The sequence below is a fragment of the Trachurus japonicus genome, chromosome 20, assembly GCF_045865225.1.
Source record: "Trachurus japonicus isolate A0001 chromosome 20, Traja_1.0".
Taxonomy (NCBI): Eukaryota; Metazoa; Chordata; class Actinopteri; order Carangiformes; family Carangidae; genus Trachurus; species Trachurus japonicus.
In genome coordinates this window covers 23,867,762-23,895,713 of record NC_140926.1, presented here as the reverse complement: position 1 = coordinate 23,895,713, position 27,952 = coordinate 23,867,762, and the positions used below count along the sequence as shown (strand labels likewise).

General features: G+C 42.7%; 1 protein-coding gene across 1 annotated transcript; it reads right to left on the bottom strand.

Annotated features, from left to right (window-relative positions):
- Nucleotides 1-4: 4 nt before the first annotated feature.
- LOC146966959 (tomoregulin-1-like) lies at nt 5-27,952 on the bottom strand. Its single transcript, XM_085763570.1, has 10 exons — nt 27,112-27,952; nt 10,973-11,082; nt 9,782-9,911; nt 9,589-9,615; nt 8,455-8,551; nt 7,066-7,214; nt 2,947-2,994; nt 2,678-2,798; nt 1,502-1,663; nt 5-195 (listed from the first exon to the last, which is right to left on the bottom strand). The coding sequence occupies exons 1-10, from the start codon at nt 27,248-27,250 to the stop codon at nt 111-113; spliced, it is 1,068 nt and encodes a 355-aa protein (XP_085619696.1). The 5' UTR covers nt 27,251-27,952; the 3' UTR covers nt 5-110.

Below are 27,952 nucleotides of genomic sequence, written 5' to 3'. Positions count from 1 at the left end.
TAAAAAAGGGGGGAAAAAAAGAGGCACCAAAAAGTCAAGATATCAAAAATGCAGTCTGTCTGTGTGGTACGAAAAATTGGACTTGTTGTATTTCACAGAAACTTGAGCAGCTACATCATCCTGGAGGACGTTCCTGACGGGAAGTGGCCGAGGTGCTGCTTCTGTCTCCGCCCACGCTTCGTCTTGTTGCACCTCCTGCAGGACAGGGTTAGGGTTAGCTGTTACCAGTGACTGACGACATCATTACATATGGAAACACAAGCTCCAACATGATTTATTACTGATACAAAAACATGTGTGAAATTCCCTCTTGACATTTGAGAAAATAACTGTAGCAGGACTTTGAGTGGAGATTATTTTTGTCAAAATTCTCCCTAAGAAATTTTTTCATGGTCTTCATCAACTTGCTTAGTTGTCACGGAGATGGCTCGGTAGTTATTGTGTGACTTAATTTCCATGATGAACACATGAAGAACCGTCTGCATAGTATAGTGAGTCAAAAAATACTACTATAGGCTATAATGTCTAAGTTCAAAAAGTCATTTTATAGAGTCATGAAAAAATTCCACTATATGCTTCATTAAAAGTCATAGTGTAGCTGAAAATGTCACAGTGTAAAAAACCTTAAAAAGTACCACGGTGTTAAAATAATGTCAGCGTGGCAAGTTGGAAAAAGCGTCATATTATCATAAAAGTGTTGTTTTGGCTTCAAATTCGTACATAAATGGGGGCGTGGTTACGTTGAGTAACAGGTTCGCAGACAGTTACCGGCTGTTAATTGGTTGCTTCGAGTTCAGTGGGCGGATTCTCGGCCGGCAAACCGCCGCATCTCCTCCAAATATGGAAAGTAGACTCCCACTAAAATCCAAGATGGCGCAGTTCAAATGCCCATTAGGATCACAAAAGAGACTCCCCCAAACCAATGGGTGACGTCACGGGTGCTACGTCCATTCTTTTTACAGTCAATTGATCCTGTCCCAGTATCAGCCATGACGCAAATATAACGACGGAAATGAGCTCGGTTTTTACTGTCTAATGTAACAACATCTCAATATTAATTCATAGCCTGGTCAGGTGTGCTGTCTCCTGCGGTCTAACTGCCGTAAATGGTTTTGTCTGGTGGACCGACTGACCGCTGCCTCCCTAAGTTACACTATTAAGGAAATAGCTTCTCTTCCCACCGATGGACTTATTTGCTGTTGTAGGTCAAACAGAGACATCAGTAGAAATGAGAGACTTTTACATCCAGTTAAAAGTTCTTTGTAGTTGCTTTACTGAGTTCCATCAGTATGTTTACTGCAGCAGCAGGTCAGTAACCACATTTAGACTTGTAGATGCAACTTTTGTCTCAATTTGTGTTTTGTTCAGACTTTGAGTTTTGAATACACTTATGAAGTCATTGCAGCTGCACATTGATACCACATTATACACTGTGTTTGTAGTAATTGAGTAAGTGCAGTAGTAGTAGTAGTAGTAGTAGTGGTGGAGTGAGTGGGAGTACCTGGTGAAGCACATCACCACGGCTACGATGACGGCGATCTGAACGGCTCCGATGATGGCGGCGATGAGGACGTAGTGAAGCTTCTGACCACTGGGAACCACGTACAGGATGTTAAAGTCCAGCAGCTGATCACACTGAGAGCCGCCGTACGCTGCCTCACACCTGAAACACACACACACACACACACACACAGAGTAAACCAGGATTATCCAAACCTAATCCTGTTTAATCCAAAATAACCGTTTATCCTAAAACCAGCTTTTTGTCTTTTCTCTCTCGCTGCTTGCTACCGAACCGCATAATAATTACATTTATAATAACGTTTCCATACATTTAGTGACATCACAAAATCCTGTAGGGTCTGTATAATGTCCTACAAGAAAAAATGCTAGAATATAAATCATATTATATTTAGTATTTATTAAGTATTTAATATGTGACACAACCTCTGCCATGCTAAGGAATAGAATGGCTTCTCTGCAATACATTCTATTGGTGGTGGTGGGGGTTCCGATGAGCAGGAAAAGTGGGTGTGGCTGTTTTTTTCTCCACCAAGGAGTGTTTTGGGTGTAAAACTAATGTTTGCAATCAACTCAGAATCATGAAAAACCTCTAGTTTGACCCCTCACAAGATATTAAAGGCCAAATTTAACATTTCGGAACTTTCGAAAAATCTGGTTACGGGACCCCAACTTTGAGTAGCTTTTAGGGGGTTTCCCATGGGAGTTGAATTTCAACATTTTATTACATCATATTACACACCTTCCTAAACACAATGATGGAGACATTTCTTGGTAATGATTTACTTCCCAGATTTTCATATGTTTCCAATGGAGAATAATGTGGAAAAATCCAATCTTGAGGTCAAAGACCCCTAAAGGTCACCAAAGGTCAGCCACCAAGAGATGAAATGCTGAAAGTTTCATGCTTTAGTCATAAAATGCACAATACCTTCCATATATGAGCTTATCTGCCCCACTAATAGACTCACAAACAGCAGAACCTGGACCAGACCTGGCACAGACACACACACACACACACACACACACACACACACACACACACACACACACACACACACACACACACACACACACACACACACACACACACACACACACACACACACACACACACACACACACACACACACAAACACACACACACAGGTGTTACCTGCAGGTGGGCAGGTTGTGTCTCATCTCACACTGGCCGTGTTCACAGAAGTGGACGTAGTCGTCAGGACAGGGGGTGGGACTGTCCATGAAGCCGTCGTCCTCACCAGGCTTGGACACAGCTGGAAAACAAACCCTGGGTTATGACTGACAGGTACAGAGACGCACTGTAGGAGTACAGGTGTGTGTGTGTGTGTGTGTGTGTGTGTGTGTGTGTGTGTGTGTGTGTGTGTGTGTGTGTGTGTGTGTGTCGGGGGGGGGGGTTCTTACCATAGACATCTGGTTTGCTCTTGACACTGTCGTCCTTCCTGTTTTTGTCTGAAACACACGAGAAAGAAAAAGATAAGACACCAAATCTACTTTCATTGCTAAACTATTTTTTATTCTTTCTAATTATTCTCATCTCTTATCTTTGTGGTGGAGGGTTAGAAAGCCGTGGCAGCATTTGCACTGTTTCAAATAAGGTTTTTAATTAAAATTACCGCTTGTAATTGATCATTTTTCACTTCGGTTACAAGCTGTTTTTAAAGAACAGGTACTACATCAACAGCTGTGTTTGAAGAGTATTGGGACTGTTGAGGACAAACACACAACAGGGAGCATTACTACACATTACATGTAATGTCGCCCCATGTTGGACCATTTGAAGTCTCCCACACCACAGCTGATGCTCAGTGGGGAAAAGGAAAACAAGGAGACAATTGTCCCTGAAGAAGAAACAACACCATAGTTTGGATACAGTGAGTGAATACATTACAATGGTGAACTCTCTATGTAAAGGACTAAATAGAGCAGTGGTTCTCAAACTTTTTTTTCATCAAGGACCCCTAAATTGGTACAAATTAGACCAAGGACCCCCATTGGACAAAACTTTGAAGCAAACACCAGAAATACACCAAAATGTGTTGAGACTGAAGAACGTTACTTTTTTAGTCGTTATGTACGTTCAAATTAGGTCCAATGGCCTGAATTTTTGTTCATATTGTAGAGACATTTCTGGGAAAAAACTGGTACAATTTTTTCAAAAATGTTTAAACATTTCTAGAAAATAAGTGGTAAAATTTCTCAAAAAAACTAAAATAAAGAAAAGAAAAAGTGGTAAAATATAATAACTTTTTTTTTAAAAAGGCCCCCTGGGGGTCTCCGGACTCCACTTTGAGAACCAGAGTGAGTGATTATGGAAACAACCAAGGAACAAAAGGACCTGACAGACTCCTGTCTGCCTGGTCCATGACGCACACTGGTGCTCTGCACTGCTGACTGAGAACACACAAAAGAGGAGGTGGAGACACTCAAACAACACACACACACACACACACACAGAAGCTTAATCAGGATGGAAGGAATTCTTCACCCTTGTTCCAGTAAATGTTGTGGGTGAACGAGCAGTGGAGGCAGGAGGACACAGAGGCTCAGGATGTTCACACATCAATTGGTGTGAGTGTCTGTGAGGAGCAAGGTGCACTGACAACATGACAGTACCACAGTACTCAGAGTGCTGAGTGCTGCTGTAAACAACACACACACACACAATCCTGTCCTATGTGAGTGGTGCAGGTTTCTCCTCCAGGACTGAGATGATCATGTTCCTGTAGTGTTGTTATAATGTATATAGATACTGGTACAGTATGTGCTTGTATGTATATTCAAGAGAATGAACATTATGCATTTTCTATAAAGACCTCTCTGTGTTAAAGGGATGTTTTAACATTTTGGCAAATTCACCTATTGCCAGGCATAATCCCTATAGTTTTAGGAGTAGGTTCATTACCTTTAATTGTCGGTGTAAGCTGTTTCTAGATCAGTGGAGGAGAGATGAAAGCTGCACGGTGTTTCCACAGATCCCTCATCAAATTAAATACACAATCCAACAACTCCAAAACGTTAGTTACGGTTACGCATTTGCCTCAAAAACAACTCTGTCTCATAATTAGGGCCACGGGCAATCGCACCGGGCACTGGTCCCAACAGCTATGAAATAGCTGCAGGGACCAGTGCCCGGGTATCCTTTTAAATAATAAAAAGGATAATAATAATCTAATCACCTTTGAGGAAAGTCCTTTGGTTAAATATATATAGAGTTGGCTCATTGATCATTTTCTGACTTTATGGAGCCACTTGAACCATGCAGTGGTTTTTGAATCATGTAGAGTCTTTACATGGTTCAAGTGGCCCAATTCCCATTTTTGGGCTCAGATCAGATCTGTAACATGAACGTGTAAACGGGACAAATACGCATGGAATTGTAAATTGTCAGATCAGATTCAGGCCCCTGTTATATGTGGAAATAAATCAGATACAAATCGTATATCTGCCAATACGTCTGCAGTCTAAACAGACAGGTCGGATCTTTCCTGGCAGTGCGTGTCGTACGTCATCAATGATAATATTAATTTGTGTGCCCACACATTTCACTGAACCTCTGTAGCCTGTGACTGACCGGTGGGACTGACCTGGAGCATGGCCAGCTGTGGCCAGCTGTGGTCACGGACACAGGAGTTATTTCAGTGTTTCATTTTCTTGGTGTCCAAGCATCTGTTTTTTTCTTTCACTAGTTCTTGTTTTCATATAACATTCATTTCTATGCGGATCCAGGGCGAGGGAGGGAGTGTGAAAGAGAGGAACAACAGATTTCACGTTTCACTACCGGCAAAAACTGAAACGAGATGATTAGAAATCAAGAGAGGAAAAACAATGTCCACAAGAGGCTTTGTCCCGTCTTCACTACATGAGTGACAGAGGATCGAATGGAGGCACAACTAGTGTCAGCTGCTCATCTCTCAGCAGCTCCGCCCCACACAGCCACATCACTAACTTTATTTTGTAAGGACAGACTAGATGTTCACTTTGTGTCTGTCAATCACCGTCCGGTTTGCCTGTCCACCTGCTGGCCCTGTGTTGCCCCCAGGTAGAGGCTTATACACCCAGGTTGGCTGTGTCACTGCTGTCCTACTGCTCTTATTGCACTTACTGTGTCACGGTGCACGTCACCAATATAAGCCTTAAATCCACATCCCTTGCTTTTTAGTTTTTAGTATGTTTTTATCTGAACTTTGTATTATAATCTACTCGAACTCTGTATTTTAACCTCTTTATTGCACTCACCGCACTTTCTTTCTTTCTCTTTTTTTATTGTATGCTTGCCATCGTTACTGTTGTATATTCTGCTGTGTGTATGTATTGCATGTACAAGGCAGTTGTTTCTTCCTGTGCTACTTGCCCCAGACAAATTTCCCTTGCGGGACAAATAAAGTTCATTTGATTTGATTTGTAAACAGTGAGGTGTTGGATATAAACTCTGAGCACCAGACTCACCTTTGTTTAGAATTATTATGGAATTATAATCTCCCCTCTTTTAAACAAACAAACAAAAAAACTATCTTATTTGTTTCAGGCAGGCAGGGCAGGTGTTGAGCAGATATCTGAACTGGGTCACTTCTGATAGAACATGTAAACACACAGTCAAAAGATCAGATATAGGCAACAAATGGGAAGTGTAAAGAGCCTGAGGGATCTGTCCTGGTGTCATGGAGACAGACAGTGGGACTCTGATGTCACACAGGAGCAGGTTGTCATGTTCACATGTGACCAGCTGGTTGCTCAGTCGGCCATGTTAATCCTCTGTGTGTGTGTGTGTTTTCAGATTGGGGTCAGGTCATCATTCAATATAGATGAGCTGAAAGACAGTCTCCTTTTTTCCCCTTTATTCTACATTTTTTCTGTTCTCCTTCTTTCTCCTCCCGTTTCTCCTCCTCTTCTCCATCCTTTCTTTTCCCATCCCTTCCATGTTTTACTGTTTCCTTTTCGATCATCCCCCTTCTCTCTCTCTCTTTGATGTATTCTCTCTTTTTTGCATCATCTATCTTCTCCTCCATATTCTCTTTTAGACAAAAAAGTGGCATGTCGTTTTTCCTCTTTACCCCTCCCTCTCCCTTCTCTCCTTCAGTTTCCTTTCCTCTGTTCCTCTGGTCTTCATCTACATTTCTTTCTTCTTTCCTTTCCCCATTTGCTTTCACTTTGTTTTCCTTCTCTTTCTGGTTATCTCCTCCTTCCCTTCCTGTCATCCACCCTCTCACACAGTTTTTTCATCTTCTCTCTTACTCTCTTCCTTCATGCCATCCTCTTCCCATGTCTGGTCTTCTCTTGTTTTTTTTCTTTTTATTCCTGTGACAGTCCTTTTCTTTTGTCTCCCTTTCTCTTCTACTTGTCATCATCTTTTCTCTCTCCTCCTCCTCCTCCTCCTCCTCCTCTCTGTCCTCGGGGCCTGTTCTCTATGTGACGTTTGCTGCTCCTCACGTTGCTGCTAGACGCTGACAGAGCTATTGAGGTCACTCCGGCACAGTGAGAGTTTAGTGTTCATCGATCAGCAGCTTCCTGTTGTCTGGTTACCTTGGCAGCGTCCCACATGTTTGATGTCGATCTTGAGCTGTTTGAGGCAGGACGCCTCCCGGACGTGGCACGGCGTGTCGTAGGTGACGCCGTCGCCGCCGCACACCGGGTTGTCGTTGTGTCCGTTGCACACGATGTTACACATGCAGCTGAACACACAAACACAAATACAAAGTTAGTTGTGTAGCAGTTGTATGATTTACTCATCATGAACTCCTGGGGAATCTTCTGTGGAGAGGCTTTTATTTTGAAGGGTGTATTTTGCTGCTTAGATAATAGCTATAACTTGGTTGTGACACGTTTGACTCCCTCCTGCTGTCCTCCTGGGTCAAGGAAGGGAGGAAGGAAGGATAAAGGGATAGAAGGAAGTTAGGAAGGAAGGACAAAGGGAAAGAAGGAAGGATAAAGGGATAGAAGGAAGGCAGGAAGGAAGGACAAAGGGGAAGAAGGAAGGAAGGACAAAGGGAACGATGGGAGGAAATAAGGAAGGGAAAAAGAAAGGAAAGATAGATAGATGGAGGGAGAGAACAGATTGGGTCAAAAAAGAAGGAACAAGTAAGGACGAAGGGAAGGAAGGGAGGGAGGCAAAAAGGATTGTGGAAAGAAGGAAGGGAAAGGGTAAGGAAAGAAAGATGGAGGGACAGACCAGGTCAACTGGATCAAAAAAGGAAGGAAGAAGAAGAAGTATGGACGAAGGGAAGGAAGGAAGGAAAGAAGCAAGGGAAAAGGGATTGTGGAAAGAAGGAAGGGAGAAAGTGAACATATTGGGTCAATTTGACCCAGAAGGACAACAGGATTAAACAAAGTGTTTCCACTGGTTATGTGGAGTTTTACGCTTCCATGGTTTCCAGCCTGCCTTACTGGAATAAGCCCATTAAACAGGTTATTTATGAAACACTATATTCATATTACAGTTTTACTCCATAGGTTTGGCTCATTTCTTGAAACAGAAATTACATTCTCAAAACAACATGGACAAACCTCCAAACCACTTGGCAACTGTTCTGTTCACAACAGAATTGAATTTCTCATTCATTTCATCAAATTGCAAATGTCTAGGTAGGTAAAGGTACAGGTAGCCCACAGTTAGCATGGCATCATTTCATTCTATAAGTCATCACATGCACAATGGTCTGTTCAATTGTCAAAATTTGTCAAAAGGGACAAACATTTTGGGGGCACTGGCAATTTATATGAGAAAGAAATGTAGTTTTGACACATGAGTGAACTGTTTTGAGTGAAGTGATTGATGGCGTTGTGTTGAACTGTAGGACTGTTTTGCCAACTGATCTTATTGTTTTGAGAATGTAAACCAACGGAGAAAAGCTGAAATGTGGATAAATCTGAACACGATGGTGCTTGCATGCGTGTGTGTGTGTGTGTACTAACAGTGTATCCTCAGAGTCTTCATCACACTCGGCTCCAAATTTGCAGTTTCCACATTTCGATGCCTTTTTACCACCACCGCGACCGGAGCCCTCGTCATCTGCAGAGACACAAAACGTCATGACAACACGTCTTTTCTTGTCTACCATTCAGGGGCGGGTCCAGAGTATTTTCTGGTGGGGGGCACAGCGGGTAACAACAATGAAAGCTGCCACTGATCGCTGTCTTGAATATTGATATTGTACACTTACACACTGTTTACAGTATCATTGGCCACATTGAATATTTCACTATGACCTTTCATTTTTCCAGTTGTAAAATTATAATCAATCAATAATCAACTCTATCTTGTAAATAAGAAGTCTTAGCAAGCAACACAATAAATTCTCCAAGTGAACATCAATATCTTATAGTTTTAACCCAGTAGTTAGAGCTCAACTCTGTACATCTCAGAATAACCAGAACAAGAATGACTCAAATGGTCAAATTGAGAACAATAACAATCTTACACCATTTTCTTTATTTACTAGACAGAACACTGGGATGTTTGCTGTACAGAGTTGATTAAGAGCCTTATGCTGCGTTCACATGGAGACGGCAGACGGTAAACGGCAAATGCCGCTGGACGGAACGGTAAAAACAAACAAACTGTCGGACGGCACAGCACAACGGCAAGACGCGTCACCATGTTGCTATGGCAACGTCAACATACTCATATTCACACGTCACGTTCGGTTGAGTTTACCGTTGCGGCAGACGGCAAAAGTTAAAATATTTGAACTCGGGACGTCATTGCCGTTTGCCGTTCACAGTATTTTTTGCCGTGCTCCCCCAAGTTTTACCGCCATCCTCTCGTCCACTAACATGGAGTCCAGCATGCCGTCTGCCGTTTACCGGACTCCATGTGAACGCAGCATTAGCCTTATAGCTCTGTCCAGTGAACATAGCAGTGGTGAAGAGCTTTACACAGTGATTGACATCACAAGTCAATGACCATTGGGGGGGGGGGCTATCAGATTGCAGGGGGGGGCGGGTGTCCCCCTGTGCGACCATGGAAGACCGCCCCTGCTACCATTATCATTAGCATCGGTCATGTTTTGAATGTTCCAAAGAAAACCAACAAATACGTTTCTTTACCTCCATCTCCAGATCCTGAACCACCATCTGACAGAGACAGAGACAGAGACAGAGACAGAGACATGTGTTTATTAGGAGACAAGAAACCTCTCTGCACCAGAGAACATGATCGTGTCTTTTTGATTACAAAGTAATCAACCGACTCTACATTGTTGTGGATCTGCGTTTATGTCAGTAAAAAAAAGAGCGTTACCGTGGTAACAGGGTCCCTCTGACACAATGCTGATGCCTCTCTGCTTCTTGCAGGCGGCTCTCCTCAGGAAACACTCGTTCTGGTACGTGTCTCCGTTGGACCCGCACACAGGGACGTACTTTTTATTGCACTGCAACACACACACACACACACACACACACACACACACACCAGCTTGGTTTACCTTGGCAACAACAACCCTTCAACCTTGTGAAGCTCAAGCTGCCCTCTTTATATATTGATAATCAACACATCAAACATTAATTCTGGCCTTGGACGTGTCAGTGAAGGTAAATCAATAGAGGAGATGAATAGAAACCTCATCTCCTCTCCACAGACAGAGTGGATGAGGCTGTTTGGTTTGTTTATGCAGGTGCTAAACTGTCAATCAAAGGCCTGACTCCGCCCCCAAAGCAGGACATTGTGACAGACGTTTGAATTCGGAAGATAAACCAGGACAGGAGCGACCTTACCAGTGCTCGCTATCAATGCCAATCACTTTGTATCCATGGTAACAACATGTGCATCAAAACCTGATGCTGCGTTCATAAACTCGGAGGTCGGAATTCCCAACTCGGAAATTTCCGACTTCCGACATCATTGCGTTCACGCTGCAGGAACTCGGAAGAGAAAAAACATGGATACCTGAAGGAAGTTTGGCGTATTGTAGCTCATAGCTGAATACGGAAAATCAATGCAGCAGTAAATGATGTTTATTTTGGAGGAGAGGAGACGCTGCAGATGAGTGCACATATAATGTTACAGCCTTGATAACAGTTAAACGTTATTTCCGTCATATACGAGGAACACAGTTTCACACTGTACAACAATCACAGCTTAATATAAACGTATTTCATATAGGCTACTGCAATAATACACAAAAATATGCATTAAAACCTCAACAAACAACTTCAAATGTCTAAATTCTAACTGTTTAAGACGAGGGCTGCCATGTTTTGATGTTGTCGTGACGTCAAGTCGGAAAGTCGGAGCTCTAATATGATACCCGAGTTTCCGACCTGTAATTTCCGAGTTCGGCGCCGTTCAATTCATTTTTTACAACTCGGAGCTCGTTTTTTTCCGACTTCCGAGTTGTCTTGAACGCAGCATGAGTATGGGAAGTTTTTGTTGTCTTTTTTTCAAAATGTGACAAAGTCAAAAGGTGCGTGTGTGTGTGTGTGAGAGACTCACGTGGAACTGGCAGACACACTTGATGTCGGCTCCGTTCTCGCGGCAGGTTCCTCCGAAGCGACACGTCCCGGCGTCGCACACACGCAGGTCGCTCTTCTTCTCTGACAGATCTGAGGTGGAGATACAGACGGAGCGACATGAGCCTTTAGCTGAGGAACAACAACACAATATCAACCTAACATCCACCTCAGAGGTAGAGTCCATTAAAAAAAAACATGTTAAAGAGACGCTCCCTCACTGAGAATCCTCCTGTTTTTAGGTCTCCTTCACTATCACAGTGATCCAGTGACAGTTATCAATCAATCAATCAATCAATCAATCAATCAATCAATCAATCAATCAATCAATCAATCAATCAATCAATCAATCAAGCTTTATTTGTATAGCGCTTTTCATGCCCACAGCAGTTTAAAGTGCTTTACATGAAAAAAACGATGGACACAGGGGTCACATATACACAAGCATTCACACAAGAATGTTAAAACACTAGAATTAAAGGTATCGAGGAAACGCTATCTTGCAATGGGGAAAACACTAAAAAAAAAAAGATAAAATAGATTAGTGTTATGGGATAAAATAAAAATAAAAATGAACTAAAATAGAATAAGTACACACTATTACGCATTGAATACTGAATTCATCCGATTCATCATCACACATGAATACTCATTAGTATCTAGTTTATAAACAGTTAAATGTTTTACTCATCATTGATAAGCACTAACTGTATTTATAAACTACATAGTAATGTGTATTCATTTGTTATAAATGAAGAATTCAGTATTTATTAACACTTATCTAATGCTTAAAGGTGATAGCTACAAGTTTAATTCCTCCTGGCCAGTAGGTGTAGAACTCTCTCACTCTCTGCTCTTGCTCCAACCTTCTGTTTTACTGGTTGCCAGTTACACATGACATCAACGTTCTAATGCTGTTGCCACAGAGATCATTCCATGCCGACGTTGCCAACGTAACCAGATGTAAATATTTATATATTTCGGACCCACCAAAATTTATTAAACAATTATTTATATACTATTTTTTCTAAAATTCAGTAAAATTAATACTTTTATTCTGCACCCCTCTAGACATTCTGTGGATGCATTATTTTTGAAAATGTTATCCTTTTGATGAAAAAGTTGTAGCTATGACCTTTAATAGTGTGTACTTATTATAAAGTGTCACTAAATAGGTAATAGGAAAGTAAAATAGATTGATATGTATAATGTATAGACAGATCAAGGGGATAGAGCGATACTGCAATTAAAACAATAAATGGTCTTATGGATATATAAAAATAATAAAATTCAGTGAAGCCAGGCTGAAAAGCTATTGGTCTTCAGTTTGTCCACATTCTCTGCTCTCCTCAAGTCTTCCTGCAGTCTGTTCCATTTCATAGTAACAGTGTGAACATGATGCTGCCCTGCAGACAGGAGCTGATCACAGCTGATCCAGCTCACACAGACAGAGTCCAAGTGAAGACTGCAGCAAGTCCATGGCTCAGTGACAACACTGTAGCTTCTGTTGCAGCTCTAATGACTTTAAACAGCCTTCTATCTGCTGCTAACTACATTACAATGTGTTAAACAATCTGTGTGTTTACATACTGATCATATCTGTGCAGCAGAGTCACTAATTAAACTTATTAAGGATTGTAATGAGCTCAAAGCTGAGTCGGAGCCAGAGAAGCCTTCTGATCTGGATCACCACAGACCACAGGATCTGTCCTACAGATGTAGACCAGCAGCGTGGCTGACACGCACACACACACACACACACACACACACACACACACACACACACACACACACACACACACACACACAGACGCCACATGAAAACACACAAACAACAATGCAGACCCACTGGCAAACACAGAGACACACTATTATCCAGGGTAGTAATTTAATGATGGCAGCCGATTGGCCGCTGGCCCCCGCAGGCTAGCCAATTAGAGCTGGTAATTACAGGGGTCATGACCCCTGCCTCCCCTGTAATTAGTAAATACCTCAGTGTGCTGAGGCAGCCAGAACAACCTGCTTCGTGCACACAAACACACACACACACACATCGGCATGGGTGGACAAAAAAGCAGAAACACAGAGTTCCCAGGATCCTCTCTGGCTGCAGAATCAATGTCGGTGTGTTAGAGTCGACCGCTGACATCACTGCTCTGACTAAACCCTCTTGTTGTCCTCCTCGGCCAAGGAAGGAAGGAAGGAAGTTAGGAAGGACGAAGGGATAGATGAAAGGAAGGAAGGAAGGAAGGAATGATAAAGAGACAGAAGGAAGGAAGGAAGGAAAAAAAGAAGAAAGGAAGGGGAAAAGGAAAGGAAAAAGGAAGGAAAGATAGATTGGGTCAAAAAAGAAGGAAGAAGTAAGGACAAAGGGAAGGAAGGAAGGGAGGGAGGCAAAAAATATTGTGGAAAGGAGGAAGGGAAAGGGGAAGGAAAGAAAGATGGAGGGAGGTCAACTGGATCAAAAGAGGAAGGAAGAAGAAGTAAGGACGAAGGGAAGGAAGGAAGGGAAGAGATTGTCAGTTTGACCCAGAAGGACAACAGAGTTAAAGTGACCACAGCCTCCTTCATAATGTGTCTGATGACGACTCTGATGACATCACACTGGTCTCACATGATATTAGTTTGTCAAACACAAACTTCCATCTCAGCAGACGCTACACTGACGACTCTTTAAAGATGCTGAGGGTCACCATTATAAATCTGTCGGCGCCAGCAGGTGAAGAAAGACGTGAATCTTGTTTAACAAAATGATGGAGACAGGAAACCTGCTGAAGTCCAACCTGGGACTCAAGTTGGGGTCAAAAGGGTCAAAAGAGCTGGGAACCAGGTTTTCAAATGAGATGGAAACCTCCACATGTGCTCAGCGTGTAACAGTGGAAGTTATTATTCTGTGAGATTCAAACTGAAACTGAAAGAATCTGAGGCCCCGTCCATACGAACCCGGGTATTTTTGAAACCGTGTGTTTCTCTACACGGTTTGGCCTTTCGTCCACACGTAACCGCAGAACTGGGCTCCTGAAACCGGAGTTTTTTGTAACCGGAGTCCAGGGTGAACTTTTTCGAAAACTCCGGTTTCAGCTTCACGTGTGGACAGGAAAACCGGACATTTTTCAGAAATCCCTGCCCTCCCTAGTTACTGTTGCTAGCACGTCAAGTTCTCGACGCTGACCATGCACTGACCACTCAGACGCTCCTGTGAATATCAATAATCACTAAACATGCGGACACTAATACAAAACCGCGTGGTCACCATATGTGGTTACATGCTGCTATTCCGACATGCCGCTATTTCGACATTGACTTCTAATTTTATTTTTCAAGCGTCCCACTAGTCCGAGATTCTTTTTTCATTGTCGGAGTGGGGGCACTTTACTATTTTTCAAACATTCCGCTTTTCCGACATTGATTGATTAGGCTACATTATAGTCAGACCTGTCCTGATTTTTTTTCTTCATCTGAGACACTGTTTCTCATACACAAATACATAGGCCTATAGAGAGAAGAAGAAAAAACAAACATCCAAGTTTAAAAACACACCGGCAGCAGCACCCCTGATCTGCAGCTACTGAGACTGTTATTATTCTGTCACTGAAGTCAGCTGAAGAGAGAATAACTTTGTTGCTGCTCCACAGAGAGCACATGGCTAATTAATATGCACGTGCTGACCATTGTGTCTACGCATTCCGGGGGCAGAGGTGTGTTCACGTGCACAACTGCACACCATTCTTGTAACCAGTTTGATTTATCAAAGAGAAATTGCGGAGAGTTGTGCATGCACAGTTTGATAGATCTGAAAAAGGTGTAAATATTTTGGGTGTCTTTTCTCCGTAGGCCTAAAGCAAAACATTTAGTAGCAGCAGTTTTACACTGCTTACTTACAGTTTTGATAAATGAGGCCCCAGGCCCTGAGCCCAGAGCCCAGACGCTCACAGACGCAGCTCTCCGCTGTCCGTGGTGCTGAAGGTGACAGGTTAACTTGACAAACAAACTGCAGCATAGTTCTGTTTGTTTATCATGTGTGTTAGTTTTGTTTGCGACTTGATAGTTGAGTTGTTGAAATTAAGAACATCACTCCCTCATCAAACCGGTGACAGGCATGCTGAAAAGAAAAGAGAGAGAGACGCGCCTGGGTATCGCAGCTGTAAAAAAAAAAAAAAAAAAAATCGGAATAGCGGTATCAAAAAGTGTCGGACTACCGGCATGTCTAGATAGAGGGATGTCGTCTAATAGCGGGATGTCTAAATAGAGACATGTCGGAATAGCGGGCGGACCCCACCATGCTGATATGGCTAAAATAGGCTTTTATCAAATTGTAAATTGCGGTCACTTCCCCACTGTGTTGCTTCCTTCCGTCCTGTACATTTGTTTTAAATGAAGCCTTTCAGAATCAATCAGTGGATTGATGGATTGGATTGTCGTTACGATGTGTGTATTTGTGTATTTTCGTATCTGTCATAAACAAGAGATTACGGGCGGGGTGTGTTAGTAGCGCGGACTCGCGGTGCCGGTCAGTTTGAGCTGTTTGAGCCTCCACTCTCTCTGTAGGTACAGGTTACAGCTGCTTTCCTGTTAGGAGTGATATCACCACCTACTGCTTTGGAATGCACATGAAGACGGATTTGCGGTTTCATGTGGACGGAGTTATTTTTTATCACACCGGTGGTGTGGACGCAAATTTTTTTTTAACCGGGGTCCAGAAAAGTTCGGTTTCAAAAATACCCGTGTTCGTGTGGACTAGGCCTGAAATGTGTGTTAAAGCTTTACTCTGATATCAACTGGTAGCACCTGTACATCTATTATCAGAATCCTGCACATTCTACATTCCATATGTGGTGGTTCAATGACTATATAATAATGGAAATGTGAAATCTGGCAATCTGATTGGTTGTTAACTGTGTATATAACATAATGAGTGTATACCACAGCTGCAATTCTAAAGCCTTATCACAGCATATCACTCCGCCTCAGGGAAATATGACAGGAAGTTTGTCTGTTTGGTAGCAAAAGGTAGCCAGTGTTTTGACGACATTAACAAATTGATTAAATTAGTTGAATTCACATGTTCAAGGTTAACTTTCACATCTGGGGAGGGTTAACAATGGTAGAGTGGATTGAGACGTGACCCTCTCACAAAAAAAAGACGAGGAAAATACGACATGCAGAGCCAATGTCTGGAGATGGTGGGACCATTCCTTTTATTTTTCCCTTTACAGTGTGGCTATATTAGATAATAGTGTATTTCTGATTGAATAAAAGCTACATTAAATTGACTGTGTATTCCTCTTTCATATTGCCGTTATTGGTAACCGTTTTATAAAAGCAACACATTATACCTTATACCACAGCATGTCGTGATGTATTGCTTAAATATACATAAGAATAGTTGCGAGGTAAAGAAGTATATATTGTATATTTCTAGAGGAAACTCTTATATTATTATTACTAATATAATATATATAGCAAGCACGCAAACTTTATTTATATAGCACATTTCATTCTGTGCACAATGTGCTTTACACAGCATTCCACAAGGCAGTTAAAGTTAAGTTATAGCCTACATACATACAGTATATACAGTATAGTAGTAAATGTATTTCTATTTACATGTCTTTTGGTTGGGAGAGAGAGTAGCAGCTACAGATCACAGGGTCAAAGCTCTGTGGATAACGATTGTCAAACAAGCAATAGATGTTGAAACTCTTTGCAAATATTATGTGTCTCAACTCTGCTGTGCAACACTATGTACTGTTGATCCACCTGAAAATTAAATAAATAAATAAAAATTGGTCAAAAAGAAAGAAACAGAATCAGGTTTTCATCTCTAACTTGAGTCTGGTCTGGTCTGGTCTCTGCTGTTGACTGGGTGACGGAGATAAACAGCTGGTGGAGCCGATTCTCCACAAGAGCTGGTAAAAATTTCTCAAATTCTCTGGTCGTGCAGCTGCGTCGGTTTACTGAAACAAACACGGACACATGGACCCGACACACATCTGCTGCAGCTGCTGAGGAGTTCAGATTACCAGACAGAGAAGCTCTTTGCTTCATTTCAGCATCTGAACAGAGTCTACACATGACATCCACCATCACAACTCATCCATATGTCCGGTTCAGCCTTTCCTGAGCTACATCAGCTCACATCAGCACCTACAGCTTCACACAGCCGTTTTTAAACTCCAGTCACCTCCATCATCAGTCTGAGACACTGAACTGGGTCAGTGATGATACAACCTGTCAGCTCACATTCTGATCTTCATCCTCGTCTGGAGGTTTTCAAACATCTCCCTGAAGCCTTCACAGCTGTCAGCACACACACACACCTTTTCAATAATGTTTGGTTGCTATAGTTACTAACTTCTCATCTGACAGCCAGCGGTTGCATCAGGAACCAATTACAGCTTGTTTACAGAGTCTGACAGGTCTGCAGGGAGCCGGGTCCGGAGCCTGTGGGGAGTTGATGTGAGTAAAGGCTCCGTTTACACACGACAACGCTGAAGACAACCTGCACACAGATGTTTGTCAGAGTGGAGACGATATGGAAACTACAAGAGACAGGAAGTGAAGCAGGAACCAAAGTCAGGAAGAGTGTGGTTCTTTTATGTGACATAAAAAAATAATCACAGCTGGAGACAGACGGATGTATCCCATAAACACTGCTCTGCTGGACGCTTTCATGTTCTGCCTTTGCACAGAACTTTATTGACACAATTTATGGATAAGGTTTTATACTCATTTGCTATTTCTGAGGGCAACAACATCGCAACAATCTCCACTGACACAAACAGACTGAGAGCTCAGACACATCTGGATCTAGTCCAGAGATCAGGTTAAACAAACTCTGACTCTGAACTTTGATTTGATGAACCTGAGTGTTCAGCTCCATCAGTGCATGAGGAAAATAAAAAAACATCATCGATGGACTCTGATTCATCAATTCACCATGGCAACTAGTAAATAAAGAGGAGACTGGAGCCTCCGTTTTAATTACGGTAAGTGGATGAATGTGTTGTAAACACATGTTTATTATTTAAAACAACAATAGCAGCAGCAGTGAAGAAGTTGAGCTGGATCAGCATCGTCCTCTAGACACCAGACTTATTTATCAGACTTTTATTTTCTAATCCACTGGTTCCCAACCTGGGGTCAGTGGTCAGGGCCCCCCCTCAGGCAGACTTCACAGAGCTTTTATCAGTTCTGAGGTTGTGAGATTATCAGAATTATATGTATCCATATTAAAATATAACTAATATAATTCTTGTATAAACAAAGACAATAGGAACAAAAACCTACAACTGTTTATTTTTGTAAATAAAAGTTTGTATTACTTTATTCTTTGGATGCAGACAGAGGATGTGGATGGGGAAATCCACCTGATTTTCAGGTGGAAAAGCCTTAAAGTTGAAGCTGAGTGTAAAGTTTAAGACGTCTGTGTTTAAAAATCTTGCTTAACCTTTCTCTGGTGTTCGGGTCACCAGTGACCCGTTTTCAGGTTTTAAATATGATATAAGTACTACATAAATTTGTTTATAGCATCAAGGCTTTTTGACTTTGTCCCCGCCCTCGTCCCTACGTCACCACATTCATGCGCATCCCTTGGCTGCACACACAGAGAGGACCGCCCCTTTATGCCGTTCTCTCTCCTCATTGGATAAAGGTTGTAGGATACAAGGAAAGTTTTCTCCTCGGCTTACAGCAGAGCAGAGTGACTGACAGACCCGTGTTTCAGACCAAACACTCTATAGAAGTGATTGCTGTCGGAAGATAGAACAGAACAGAACAGAAGCTTCTTAAATCACAGCAGAAACTCAGGTTGGCTTCTCAGAGTGAATCAGAGCTATAGTGAAGTGAGTTAAGAGACTCTGTGTTGTCACTAAAGCTGCTCCCTGGAATAAAGTCCTGCTGCTGTGATCTCTGACCAGCCAGCAGAGACACATTCATCCACTCAATTATAATGGAGGCTCCAGTCTCCTCTTTATTTACTAGTTGCCATGATGATGTTGAATTGATGAATCAGAGTCCATTGATGATTTTTATTTTATTTTCCTCATGCACTTAAAGGTATAATATGTAGGAATTCCCCCCATCTAGCGGTGCGGTTGCATATTTGAACATATTCCTGATGTTGCATTCACATGAAATCAGGCAGACGTCAGACAGACAACAGATGCTGTCTGTAACAGGATAAACAAGCGTCTATGTAAACAAGTGGTCCGCCAGCACGAGGCAAAACAATAGAGGCCTGACAATATGTTGTCATGGTGATGTCGTATTGTTTACCTGACCCACGTTTAACCGTCTTTCTCTGGTGGAGTAAAATGACATCCGGTTGGTTTGCCGACGGCCGTCTGCCTGACTGCACCTGAATGCAACACCAGTGCCTCCGTCCTTCCTCACACTACACAGTGGTGACAGTTTTAACAGGCCGAGCCCACAGCTCCGCTGAGTTTCTATGGTTACCTACGGTCACGCTGCCACTCGACATAAAAAATGGCGATGCAACATGGCCGCCTCGGTTCGGTGCGTCGCCAACTTATGTATTTGTAACGACTTGTAACAACTCATTCTAAGGTACCAGAAAGCTTTCATTTGTATGCGGGTGTGATTGGACTTCAGTGAAATACGGATTTATGAAAGACATATTTGATTTTTGCTAATAAAAAGCTAAATAAGTTACATGGAGCTTTAATTCAGAGAGAACTGATGGAGCTGAACACTCAGGTTCATCAAATCAAAGTTCAGAGTCAGAGTTTGTTTAACCTGATCTCTGGACTAGATCCCAGATGTGTCTGAGCTCTCAGTCTTCAACAGGATCTGTTTGTGTGTTTGAGTCTGAGCTGGGCTGGTGTGTGTGTGATGTGATCAGTGATGGGAATAAAAAAAAGTTACTGTTTCCCCCGTTATAGCGCCGTTACTTGACACAAGAAGTCCTGTCACAAAATAATACAAGTGTACAGTATGTACACATTTTCTTTTCAGTCCATCAACTAGACAGAAAAAGGCTGTTTATCGGGAACTAACCGACTCACTCAGTATTCCTCCACACAGACAGGGGGCGAGTTGGTTAGTTCCAGATAAACAGGAGATTAGGGGGCGAGTCCAAGTAATTTGACATATTTGAGCATTTTATTTTTTTTAAGTAACGCAATAGTTACTTTTCCTGGTAATTATGTAGTAACTACTCAGTTACTAACTATAGTAATTACTTTTTTAAAGTAACGTGTTTAGTTCTTGTTTTTTTCCTGCACCTGAACAGACTGAGAATAGAAAAAAAAAAAAAAAAACAGGCTGTCAGATCACTCTGGAGCTCTGCAGCAGAGACTCTGTCCACAGAGACGGTCCTCTGCTCCGGACCCGTCTTCAGACGTGTGTCCCGGCGGCTCACCGTGCCACAGAGTGTGTGACGGAGTGTGAACTGGTTTTAAAACTGTGAGACACTGATGAGTCAGTGGAGTGTGATGGGTCAGAGCGGGGGCCGAGGACCAGGAGAGACAAAGCTGCTTTCAGAGGTCGCGTTAAAGCACCAGGCGGATGGATACACTGTTAATCGACGAGAAATAGTTCCAGCATGAGTGACTTTACTTTTCGGCTGGTTTGGGCCGGTCTTCATGCTGTGCGGTGACTGAGCGCTGGCAGGAGAATGAGGCCAGTTCCCTCTCTGGATGTTCAACTGTTCCTTCAAGTGTTTGATGGGAGGCGGTGATGAGGAGAGAGGAGCTGATCTGAGGCCAGTGAGCTAAGCAGGTCAGCCTCTAACTCAAGTGGAAGAATATCACTGATTCCCTCTCTCCAATGTATCACTCCATCTCCCTGGTCCCCTCACGCTCTAATGACTTCATCATCATCATCATCCCTCTCCTCCTCCTCCTCCTCTGTTTCTCCTTCCTCTCCATCATCTCTTCTCAAACTGCCTCTAGCTGCAGTACATGGACAAGTCTTTGCAGCAGAGGCTGAAGCTGCTGCAGGGACACCTCAGAAGGCTCTGTCCTTATTAAGATATTAATAACAACAAAATAATAATCACTCAAATGATCTTGAATCATAAAAATGCTCTTTATAAAACCAAATACATTATTCACATACTACTCAGTAACAGCTGAACACTGGACCACAGGAGCTGCTCTCACACAGGTTCAAACTCATCTCATGCAAAATTAATAGTGTTCACCGTCATAATGGCTGCCACTTTACTGAGGCTCTAAGAGGGATTTAATGAGCTGTGAGTCTGTTTGTGAACAATGCCTCCATATAATACTACAAACAGAGCTAAGCTGCTTGTTATGGATTTAGAGAAGAGTAATGCATTCACTTCAGACACAAATAGTCTCTGTTTTCCTGAATTATTGAGAAAATTATCTAAGAATTAGATTAAGCTAGCAGGTGTATGATGCCTCGTATTGTTTGCTGGGACCCTATTTGTACTGTTGATGAAGTTTGGTGTAGTTCTGAGCATTATTTGTGTGTGTCCACATTTGTGAGCCAAACTTCCAATGTTCCAATGTGAAGGACCTGATAGTGAGGACTGGGAATGTTCATGTGTATAACCATAACCTGTTCATGAAATGCCATGGGGGTACTGTCTTTCTAATGTTTCCAAAATAAAAGCCCTGACACCACTAAAACAACACTTAAAGGGATAGTTCACCCAAAATTTTAATTTCACTCATTATCTACTCCCCCTCATGTGGACTAAGGGCTGGGAGAAGTTTCAGAGTCCTCCGTGGCTTCTCTGAGTTACAGGGGGTCTCGGCGTAGCAGTGCATGTCCATATGACGGTTGCAAATGGATACCAACTGTCTTCGTAACAAAAAGACACACCAAAAAACATCCAAATACCTCCATGCTGCTCATATGTAATGTCCGTCTTATATTGAAGCCCTGAAATGCGAAATTGTCCCGAAAAAAATTAAATAAGTCTATATTTCAAGCTTGGTTTGTAGCGGAAGCTTTTCGAAGCTCCTCTTCCCGGTTCGTCAAATTTGGACAAACTGGGAAGAGGACAGCAGGAAGAGGAGCTTCCGCTACAAACAAGCTTGAAAAATAGACTTATTTAATTTTTTCCGGGACAATTTTGCATTTCAGGGCTTCAATATAAGACGGACATTACATACGAGCAGCATGGAGGAATTTTTAATTTTGGGTGCATTTTGTCAAAACAGCAGTCTGCCTGGTACTGTCCTCACTATAAAGCCTCTATACAAGCTATATGCTCTGAGATACTCTCATATACTTTGGTACAGTAGTCAAGGAGTTGCTGAAAAATGTATTTTTTCTTTTGGTTCATCAGTTTGCTCAGACAGAGGAACAGTCTCAGTGTTACTGCAGTAGAGTCATATTCTCTGAGGTATTGACTCTCCATTAAAACCACGATTATGTACATTGACCTGATGATTGTGGAGCTATTCTTGATTTATTTTAGGTAGGTCTGTTTAGGAACCTCATCCCTATGGGCTTCTTAACAGGTTAAAGTGATGAACTGATGATGTTTTTCCCTCTGGAAACAAGTTGAAGAAGTTTCCTGAATGAAAGACAGACACTACAACCAGACTACAGCAGCGACGCCTGACAACTCAGTCCATTCTGTGTTTTCAGCTCAAATCAAAGCCTCTGATCAGATCTGACAATGTTCAGCTCCATCATCACTTCCACTCTTTAGTCGGGCTCATCGACACACTTTCTGTTGTGCAACAGCCAACGAGTCACAAGCTCATAAAGGACGGATCGAAGTGGATCGTCTCAACTGAGCTGAAGTGGGCGGACACGCTCCAATATAGTTCTGCTCTTCTAAAAATAGAAATCAAAGATCTCTTCTTTTAGATCCTTAAAAAAAAGCTGAAAGACACATTTTCAGACCAGACAGGTTTTTCCTGATCAGAGACTTATTTTAGCTCTGATTCTACATTTAGATCAGAGACACGTCTGAGAGCTTGTCTTCTTCTCGTCCATGTCTCTCCTCTTTGGTTCCTGGTGAGACAGAAACCTTTACAAACAGAAAAATAATCACTGAGACCATTATTTTTTTTCTGTGGACAAATACTTTTTTTTAGTCTTCCTCTTCTTTTTTTGGACTGTAGACTGTAATGATTTTGGAGCAAAACATCAATTGGACTCGGATGTTTTTCTTCGCTAAGTTGAAAGGGAAATTGATTTTAGTTAGTCGAGGATCATTTGAAGCAAACAAACTTCAGACTCCTTCATGAATTCATCAACTGTTGGCTGAACCCAGTCTGTGTAACGCTCAGATGCTCAACACAACCCTCAGGGTTCACGTTGGCTCCTCAGATCTCCACAAGCCACAGATCCTTCTACTTATTACAGAGCTATTATCACCACAGTGTGCTGCTGGGCCTGCAACACTCATCTATTTAACACAGCTCTGAAACCATCTACTTTGAAATAATCTGACAAAACTGTTTGACTTGTCTGTTGGTCAACTCGATTTCAAAATAAAGCACCAAGTTTTTGAATCTCCACGAGTCATTTAGTGAAGTTAGTGGGGCAGCTTAGTAAAGACTTGTAGTTGCTGAGGTTCAAACTGAAATTAAAGCACCAGCGAGAACACAAACTCACAGGCTGAAAGGTCAAATCAGTCTGCTCAAACTCCTTCAGACCTTTAAGGACGGAATCCATCTCCACAGGGACGATGAATCCTCCTCTTCCATATGTTGAGCAGTTTAAATAAGAGATAGACAGAAATACGCAGCAATGTGAAGGGTCAGATTATTTATATTTAGGACCAGGGATGTCACAATTACTGGTTTTTACAAATAATCATGGTATTAAACGCCACGATTAATGAATCGTAAAGATTCCTAAATATCATTACTTTCCAAGAAAAGCACATACACAATGAATGGTAAACTGTGTGCAGCCTGCGCTCGCCGCATCCTATGTGAAAAGGGCTTTATTCCCTTAAAGGTATTGTAGTGTATTATCTAGGGCAGTGGTTCTCAACTGGTGGGTCGGGACCCAAAAGTGGGTCGCGGACCTGTTCTGGATGGGTCGCGGACAGCTGGGCAAAAAAAAGTAAATATTTAATGCGCATGTGATGTTGGATATGTCTTTTACTTTGAAATATAACTTATTTTGAAAGGCACACGACACTTGCACACATGCAGTTGTAATGGTCCTTCTCAGTTTCTTATTATTTGCTCTGAATGCAAAGATATCAGTTTCTTATTAATGTGGCCTGAATGCAGTGAAAATACCTTGTTTTGTGGGTCTTTATTTTGTGCAATTTGTTATTTATTCACTTTTGTGAACATGCTCTGAATGCAGAGATGCATTAGAAGTCAAATATATCATTTTGTTGGTCTACATATTGTGCAGTTTGATATATTTTTATTCACTTACATGCAGTTGTCATGGTCCTCCTCAGTTTCATTCATCTGCTCTGAAATGCACTTTGCTCAATAAAGAGCAAAAGTAGTTTTTAAAGGCTTTTAAAAAAATTTTTTTATCTTGGTTTGAATTCTATAAAGTGGGTCGCGACTTAATGACCATGTGGGTCCCGGAGTGAGACTAGTTGAGAACCCCTGATCTAGGGTATTATCCACCTGAACTTTTTGCTTTAACATCATGTATTATGTTCTTCTTTGTATGTGTGCCCTTTTTTGGAGCTGAAGGACAGTGTGAATTGGTGCTCTGCTTCATGGACATGTTTTGCTTAGAAGTTAACAAATCGAAGGCAGATGTTATAAGAGAGATAGACGCACATACATTTACAGATATATAAAGATGTTGGATTAGGTGTTTAGTAACAGTAATAGATGAGATAATGAGTGACTCTTTTGAAATGTACCCTGGGAGAATGTGTCTAAGTTTATGTTAGCCTGATGTCTGATGTGTATTCCTCATGATGACTCAATCAAGCTGCTCAGCGTTTACTCCTCAGCTCTGATACTTCAGAAATGCGAAATTGTCCCGAAAAAAATGAAATAAGTCTATATTTCAAGCTTGTTTGTAGCGGAAGCTCCTCTTCCCGGTTCGTCATATTTGGACGAACCGGGAAGAGGAGCTTCGAGAAGCTTCCGCTACAAAACAAGCTTGAAATATAGACTTATTTCATTTTTTTCAGGACAATTTCGCATTTCGGGGCTTCAATACAAGACGGACATTACATACGAGCAGCATGGAGGTATTTGGATGTTTTTTGGTGTGTCTTTTTGTTATGAAGACAGTTGGTATCCATTTGCAACCGTTATATGGACATGCACTGCTACGTCGAGACCCCCTGTACAGTAACTCAGAGAAGCAACGGATAAATCTGAAACTTCTCCCAGCCCTTAGTCCACATGAGGGTGAGTAGATAATGAGTGAAATTTCAATTTTGGGTGAACTATCCCTTCAAGGTCTCGGTTTTCAAATCTGGCCCACCTGAATGTGTCATTGAACAGCCAGGCTGCTGTAGAGGATGGACCTCTGTGTGGTGGCGTCTGGACTTTTAGGAAATGGGAGCAGCGGGCGGAGGAAGACGTGTCGTCATGTGACACAGAGATGAATGATGTTCATTTTTTTAAGTGGCAGGAATTTGGGGGCGAGTGACAATGTAAAATGTCGCGATCATCAATCGGCCACGCCGGATTTGGGACGACAGTTTTCCTGCTGGGACTCACGCAACTGATGATTAGGGTCCGACAAACCTAATCAGACTGTGACACACACACACACACAAACACACACACACACACACACAAACAAACACACACACACATAGAGTTCTGTGTTGGTTTGGCTGCACATGTGATGTTGTGGTTAGAAGAAAAATATAGAACACCAGGCTGCTTCAAAGTGCATGTGGTTCCAGTTTGATGTGTCCATGAGTCCATATACATATAGGCTTTAACCTCGCCCCGGCTCTCCACCCTGTCATTAACCCCAAAATAGAGCATGTTAAAGTGAGGAGTGGTCAGGACACACAACCACACATTTACACACACACACACACACACACACATATGCACACACACACAGGCTGACATATGGAGGCCTTGAACCGCCTCTCTCACACTTCAATGAGCAACATGGCTGCTTCAGAGGGTTAAAACCATCCTCCACCCCCCCTCTGATCACACAGCACAGGTGCTGCTGGGGCCTGGTGGTTCCATCCAATGTCTCTGTTGTCATGGTGACACCACCGATCTACAACACTGATCTGATGTCAGGTATCTGAGGTATCAACGGAACAAACGCAAGAACAATCAAGGTGTTAGACAGACGTGATCCTCAGATGGCAGCGAGCGGTCGCCAGCCGACATCACTACAGCAAAAACCCCCAGATTCCTCCTGAGCTGCAGACAGTCACCATGACAACAGATTGAAACACAAAAGATGGGTGGATGACAACAAATAGATCACGTGATCAGCCAGCACTGAAGCATTCAATAAGAGATGGAGGAGCAGGCAGAAAGATGACTCTGACCTCTGACCTGAGATCAGCCACAGGGAAACAGAACAGAAACAGGATTCCCACTCTTTTCTTGGAATCATTTTCACACCAACACATCCTCCGTCCCATTCATGCTTTGGAGAAGTCTTTTCAACAGTTTGTTTCTATGTTTCTATCATTCTCTCTCCCAGAAGTCTGATTTAAAGATGTGCAGTCGATGTCTCCAACTTATCTATGACATAATATCTTACATGCTTAGAAATTAAGACAATTTTATCATAGAACAACGCAAAAACATGTTGTTTTTTGTTTTTAAACCACACCTACAACAGTTCTCTGTCATTATCTATCTGTCCTTCATCAGAGAAGACAACAGGTCCAATACAGGAAACACTCAACAACTCAACGTGGATAGTTTTCTCACTAGGATTGGGAAAGAAATCCTTGGTGGGGTCTGAAAATGTCAAACTGAGATCTGGCAGCTGCTGTCATGATGTGATACATAATTTTCTTGGGCAACTTAAAGCTTTTCCAGGACATTTGACTATTTTACTCAATTTCCATGTGTTTTCCATGACTGGAAAATTGGTCAACCATTTTCCAGGTTTTCCAAGACGCGTGGGAACCCTGAGAAAACATCCTCTCCTATACAACAGCCCCCCCACACACACACACACACCCCACACCAGGCCTGAGGTCATCGCCGGTGACACCAGGTCCAGGTGGTTGTGTCTCACCTGGGCAGTCGGCGGCCTTCCCGGGGCCGCACTCCGCGCTGCTGCCGCCTCCGCTGCGGGGGAACGAGGTCCGGACGGCGGGGAGGAGCAGGAGGAGCAGCAGGCTGCTGAACCCCGACAACCGGCACACTGGTGCCATGATGGAGGACGGAGGAAGGGAAGGAGGAGGAGGAGGGGGGGAGAGATAGAACAGAGACAGATGGAGGGGTAGTGAATGAGAGGTGAGAGATAAATGGAGGTGAAGAGGAGATGGAGAAGTAGAAGAGAACTGGTGAATAAGGGGCACAAAGAGATGGATGAGTAGAGGGAGGATGAACGAGTAATAGGAGGAAAACAGAAAGAAAAGAGGTCTGTTTTTCTGTGGATCCTCAATTCAAAAAACACACCGGAGCAAAAGGAGAATAATCGCCTTAAATCCGGCTTGTGGCCATGTGTTCCCAGCTCTGTGGAACTCTCAGGGAAAAGGCTTCATGGTGAATCAGCCTGAGAAAAACGGTGGAAGGAGGGCTGCAAAAAAAAAAAAAAACCAAGCCCGGGATAACAAAGCAAAGCAGGGCCTGGGGCTTCACACAGCGACCCCCCACACCTCCACCACCCCCCTGAAACCAGTCTGCTCACAGCCCGGACTGAGCCTCCATCCCCCCAGTCCCCGTTGCCTCGCACTCAAACCGGCGGGGACAACCGCGGATCGCCGCCGCGGAAGAATAAAAGATCCAGGTGGAAGTCCGAAGAAGGGGCTTCCTGCAGCATCCAGGCCGAGGCGGAGTGAGTGTGCGCCGGGGAGAGAGGACGGACAGGACGCGGTCGCTCGGTCGTTCGATCGGACCTGGACTTTTTTTTT

Coding starts and splice junctions, on each gene's coding strand:
- LOC146966959 (XM_085763570.1), bottom strand. CDS start 27,250: ATGGCACCAGTGTGCCGGTTGTCGGGGTTCAGCAGCCTGCTGCTCCTC. Junction 11,083..27,111: donor GAAGGCCGCCGACTGCCCAG/GTGAGACACAAC, acceptor TCTCCACCTCAG/ATCTGTCAGAGAAGAAGAGC. Junction 9,616..9,781: donor AGAGGGACCCTGTTACCACG/GTAACGCTCTTT, acceptor TGTCTCTGTCAG/ATGGTGGTTCAGGATCTGGA.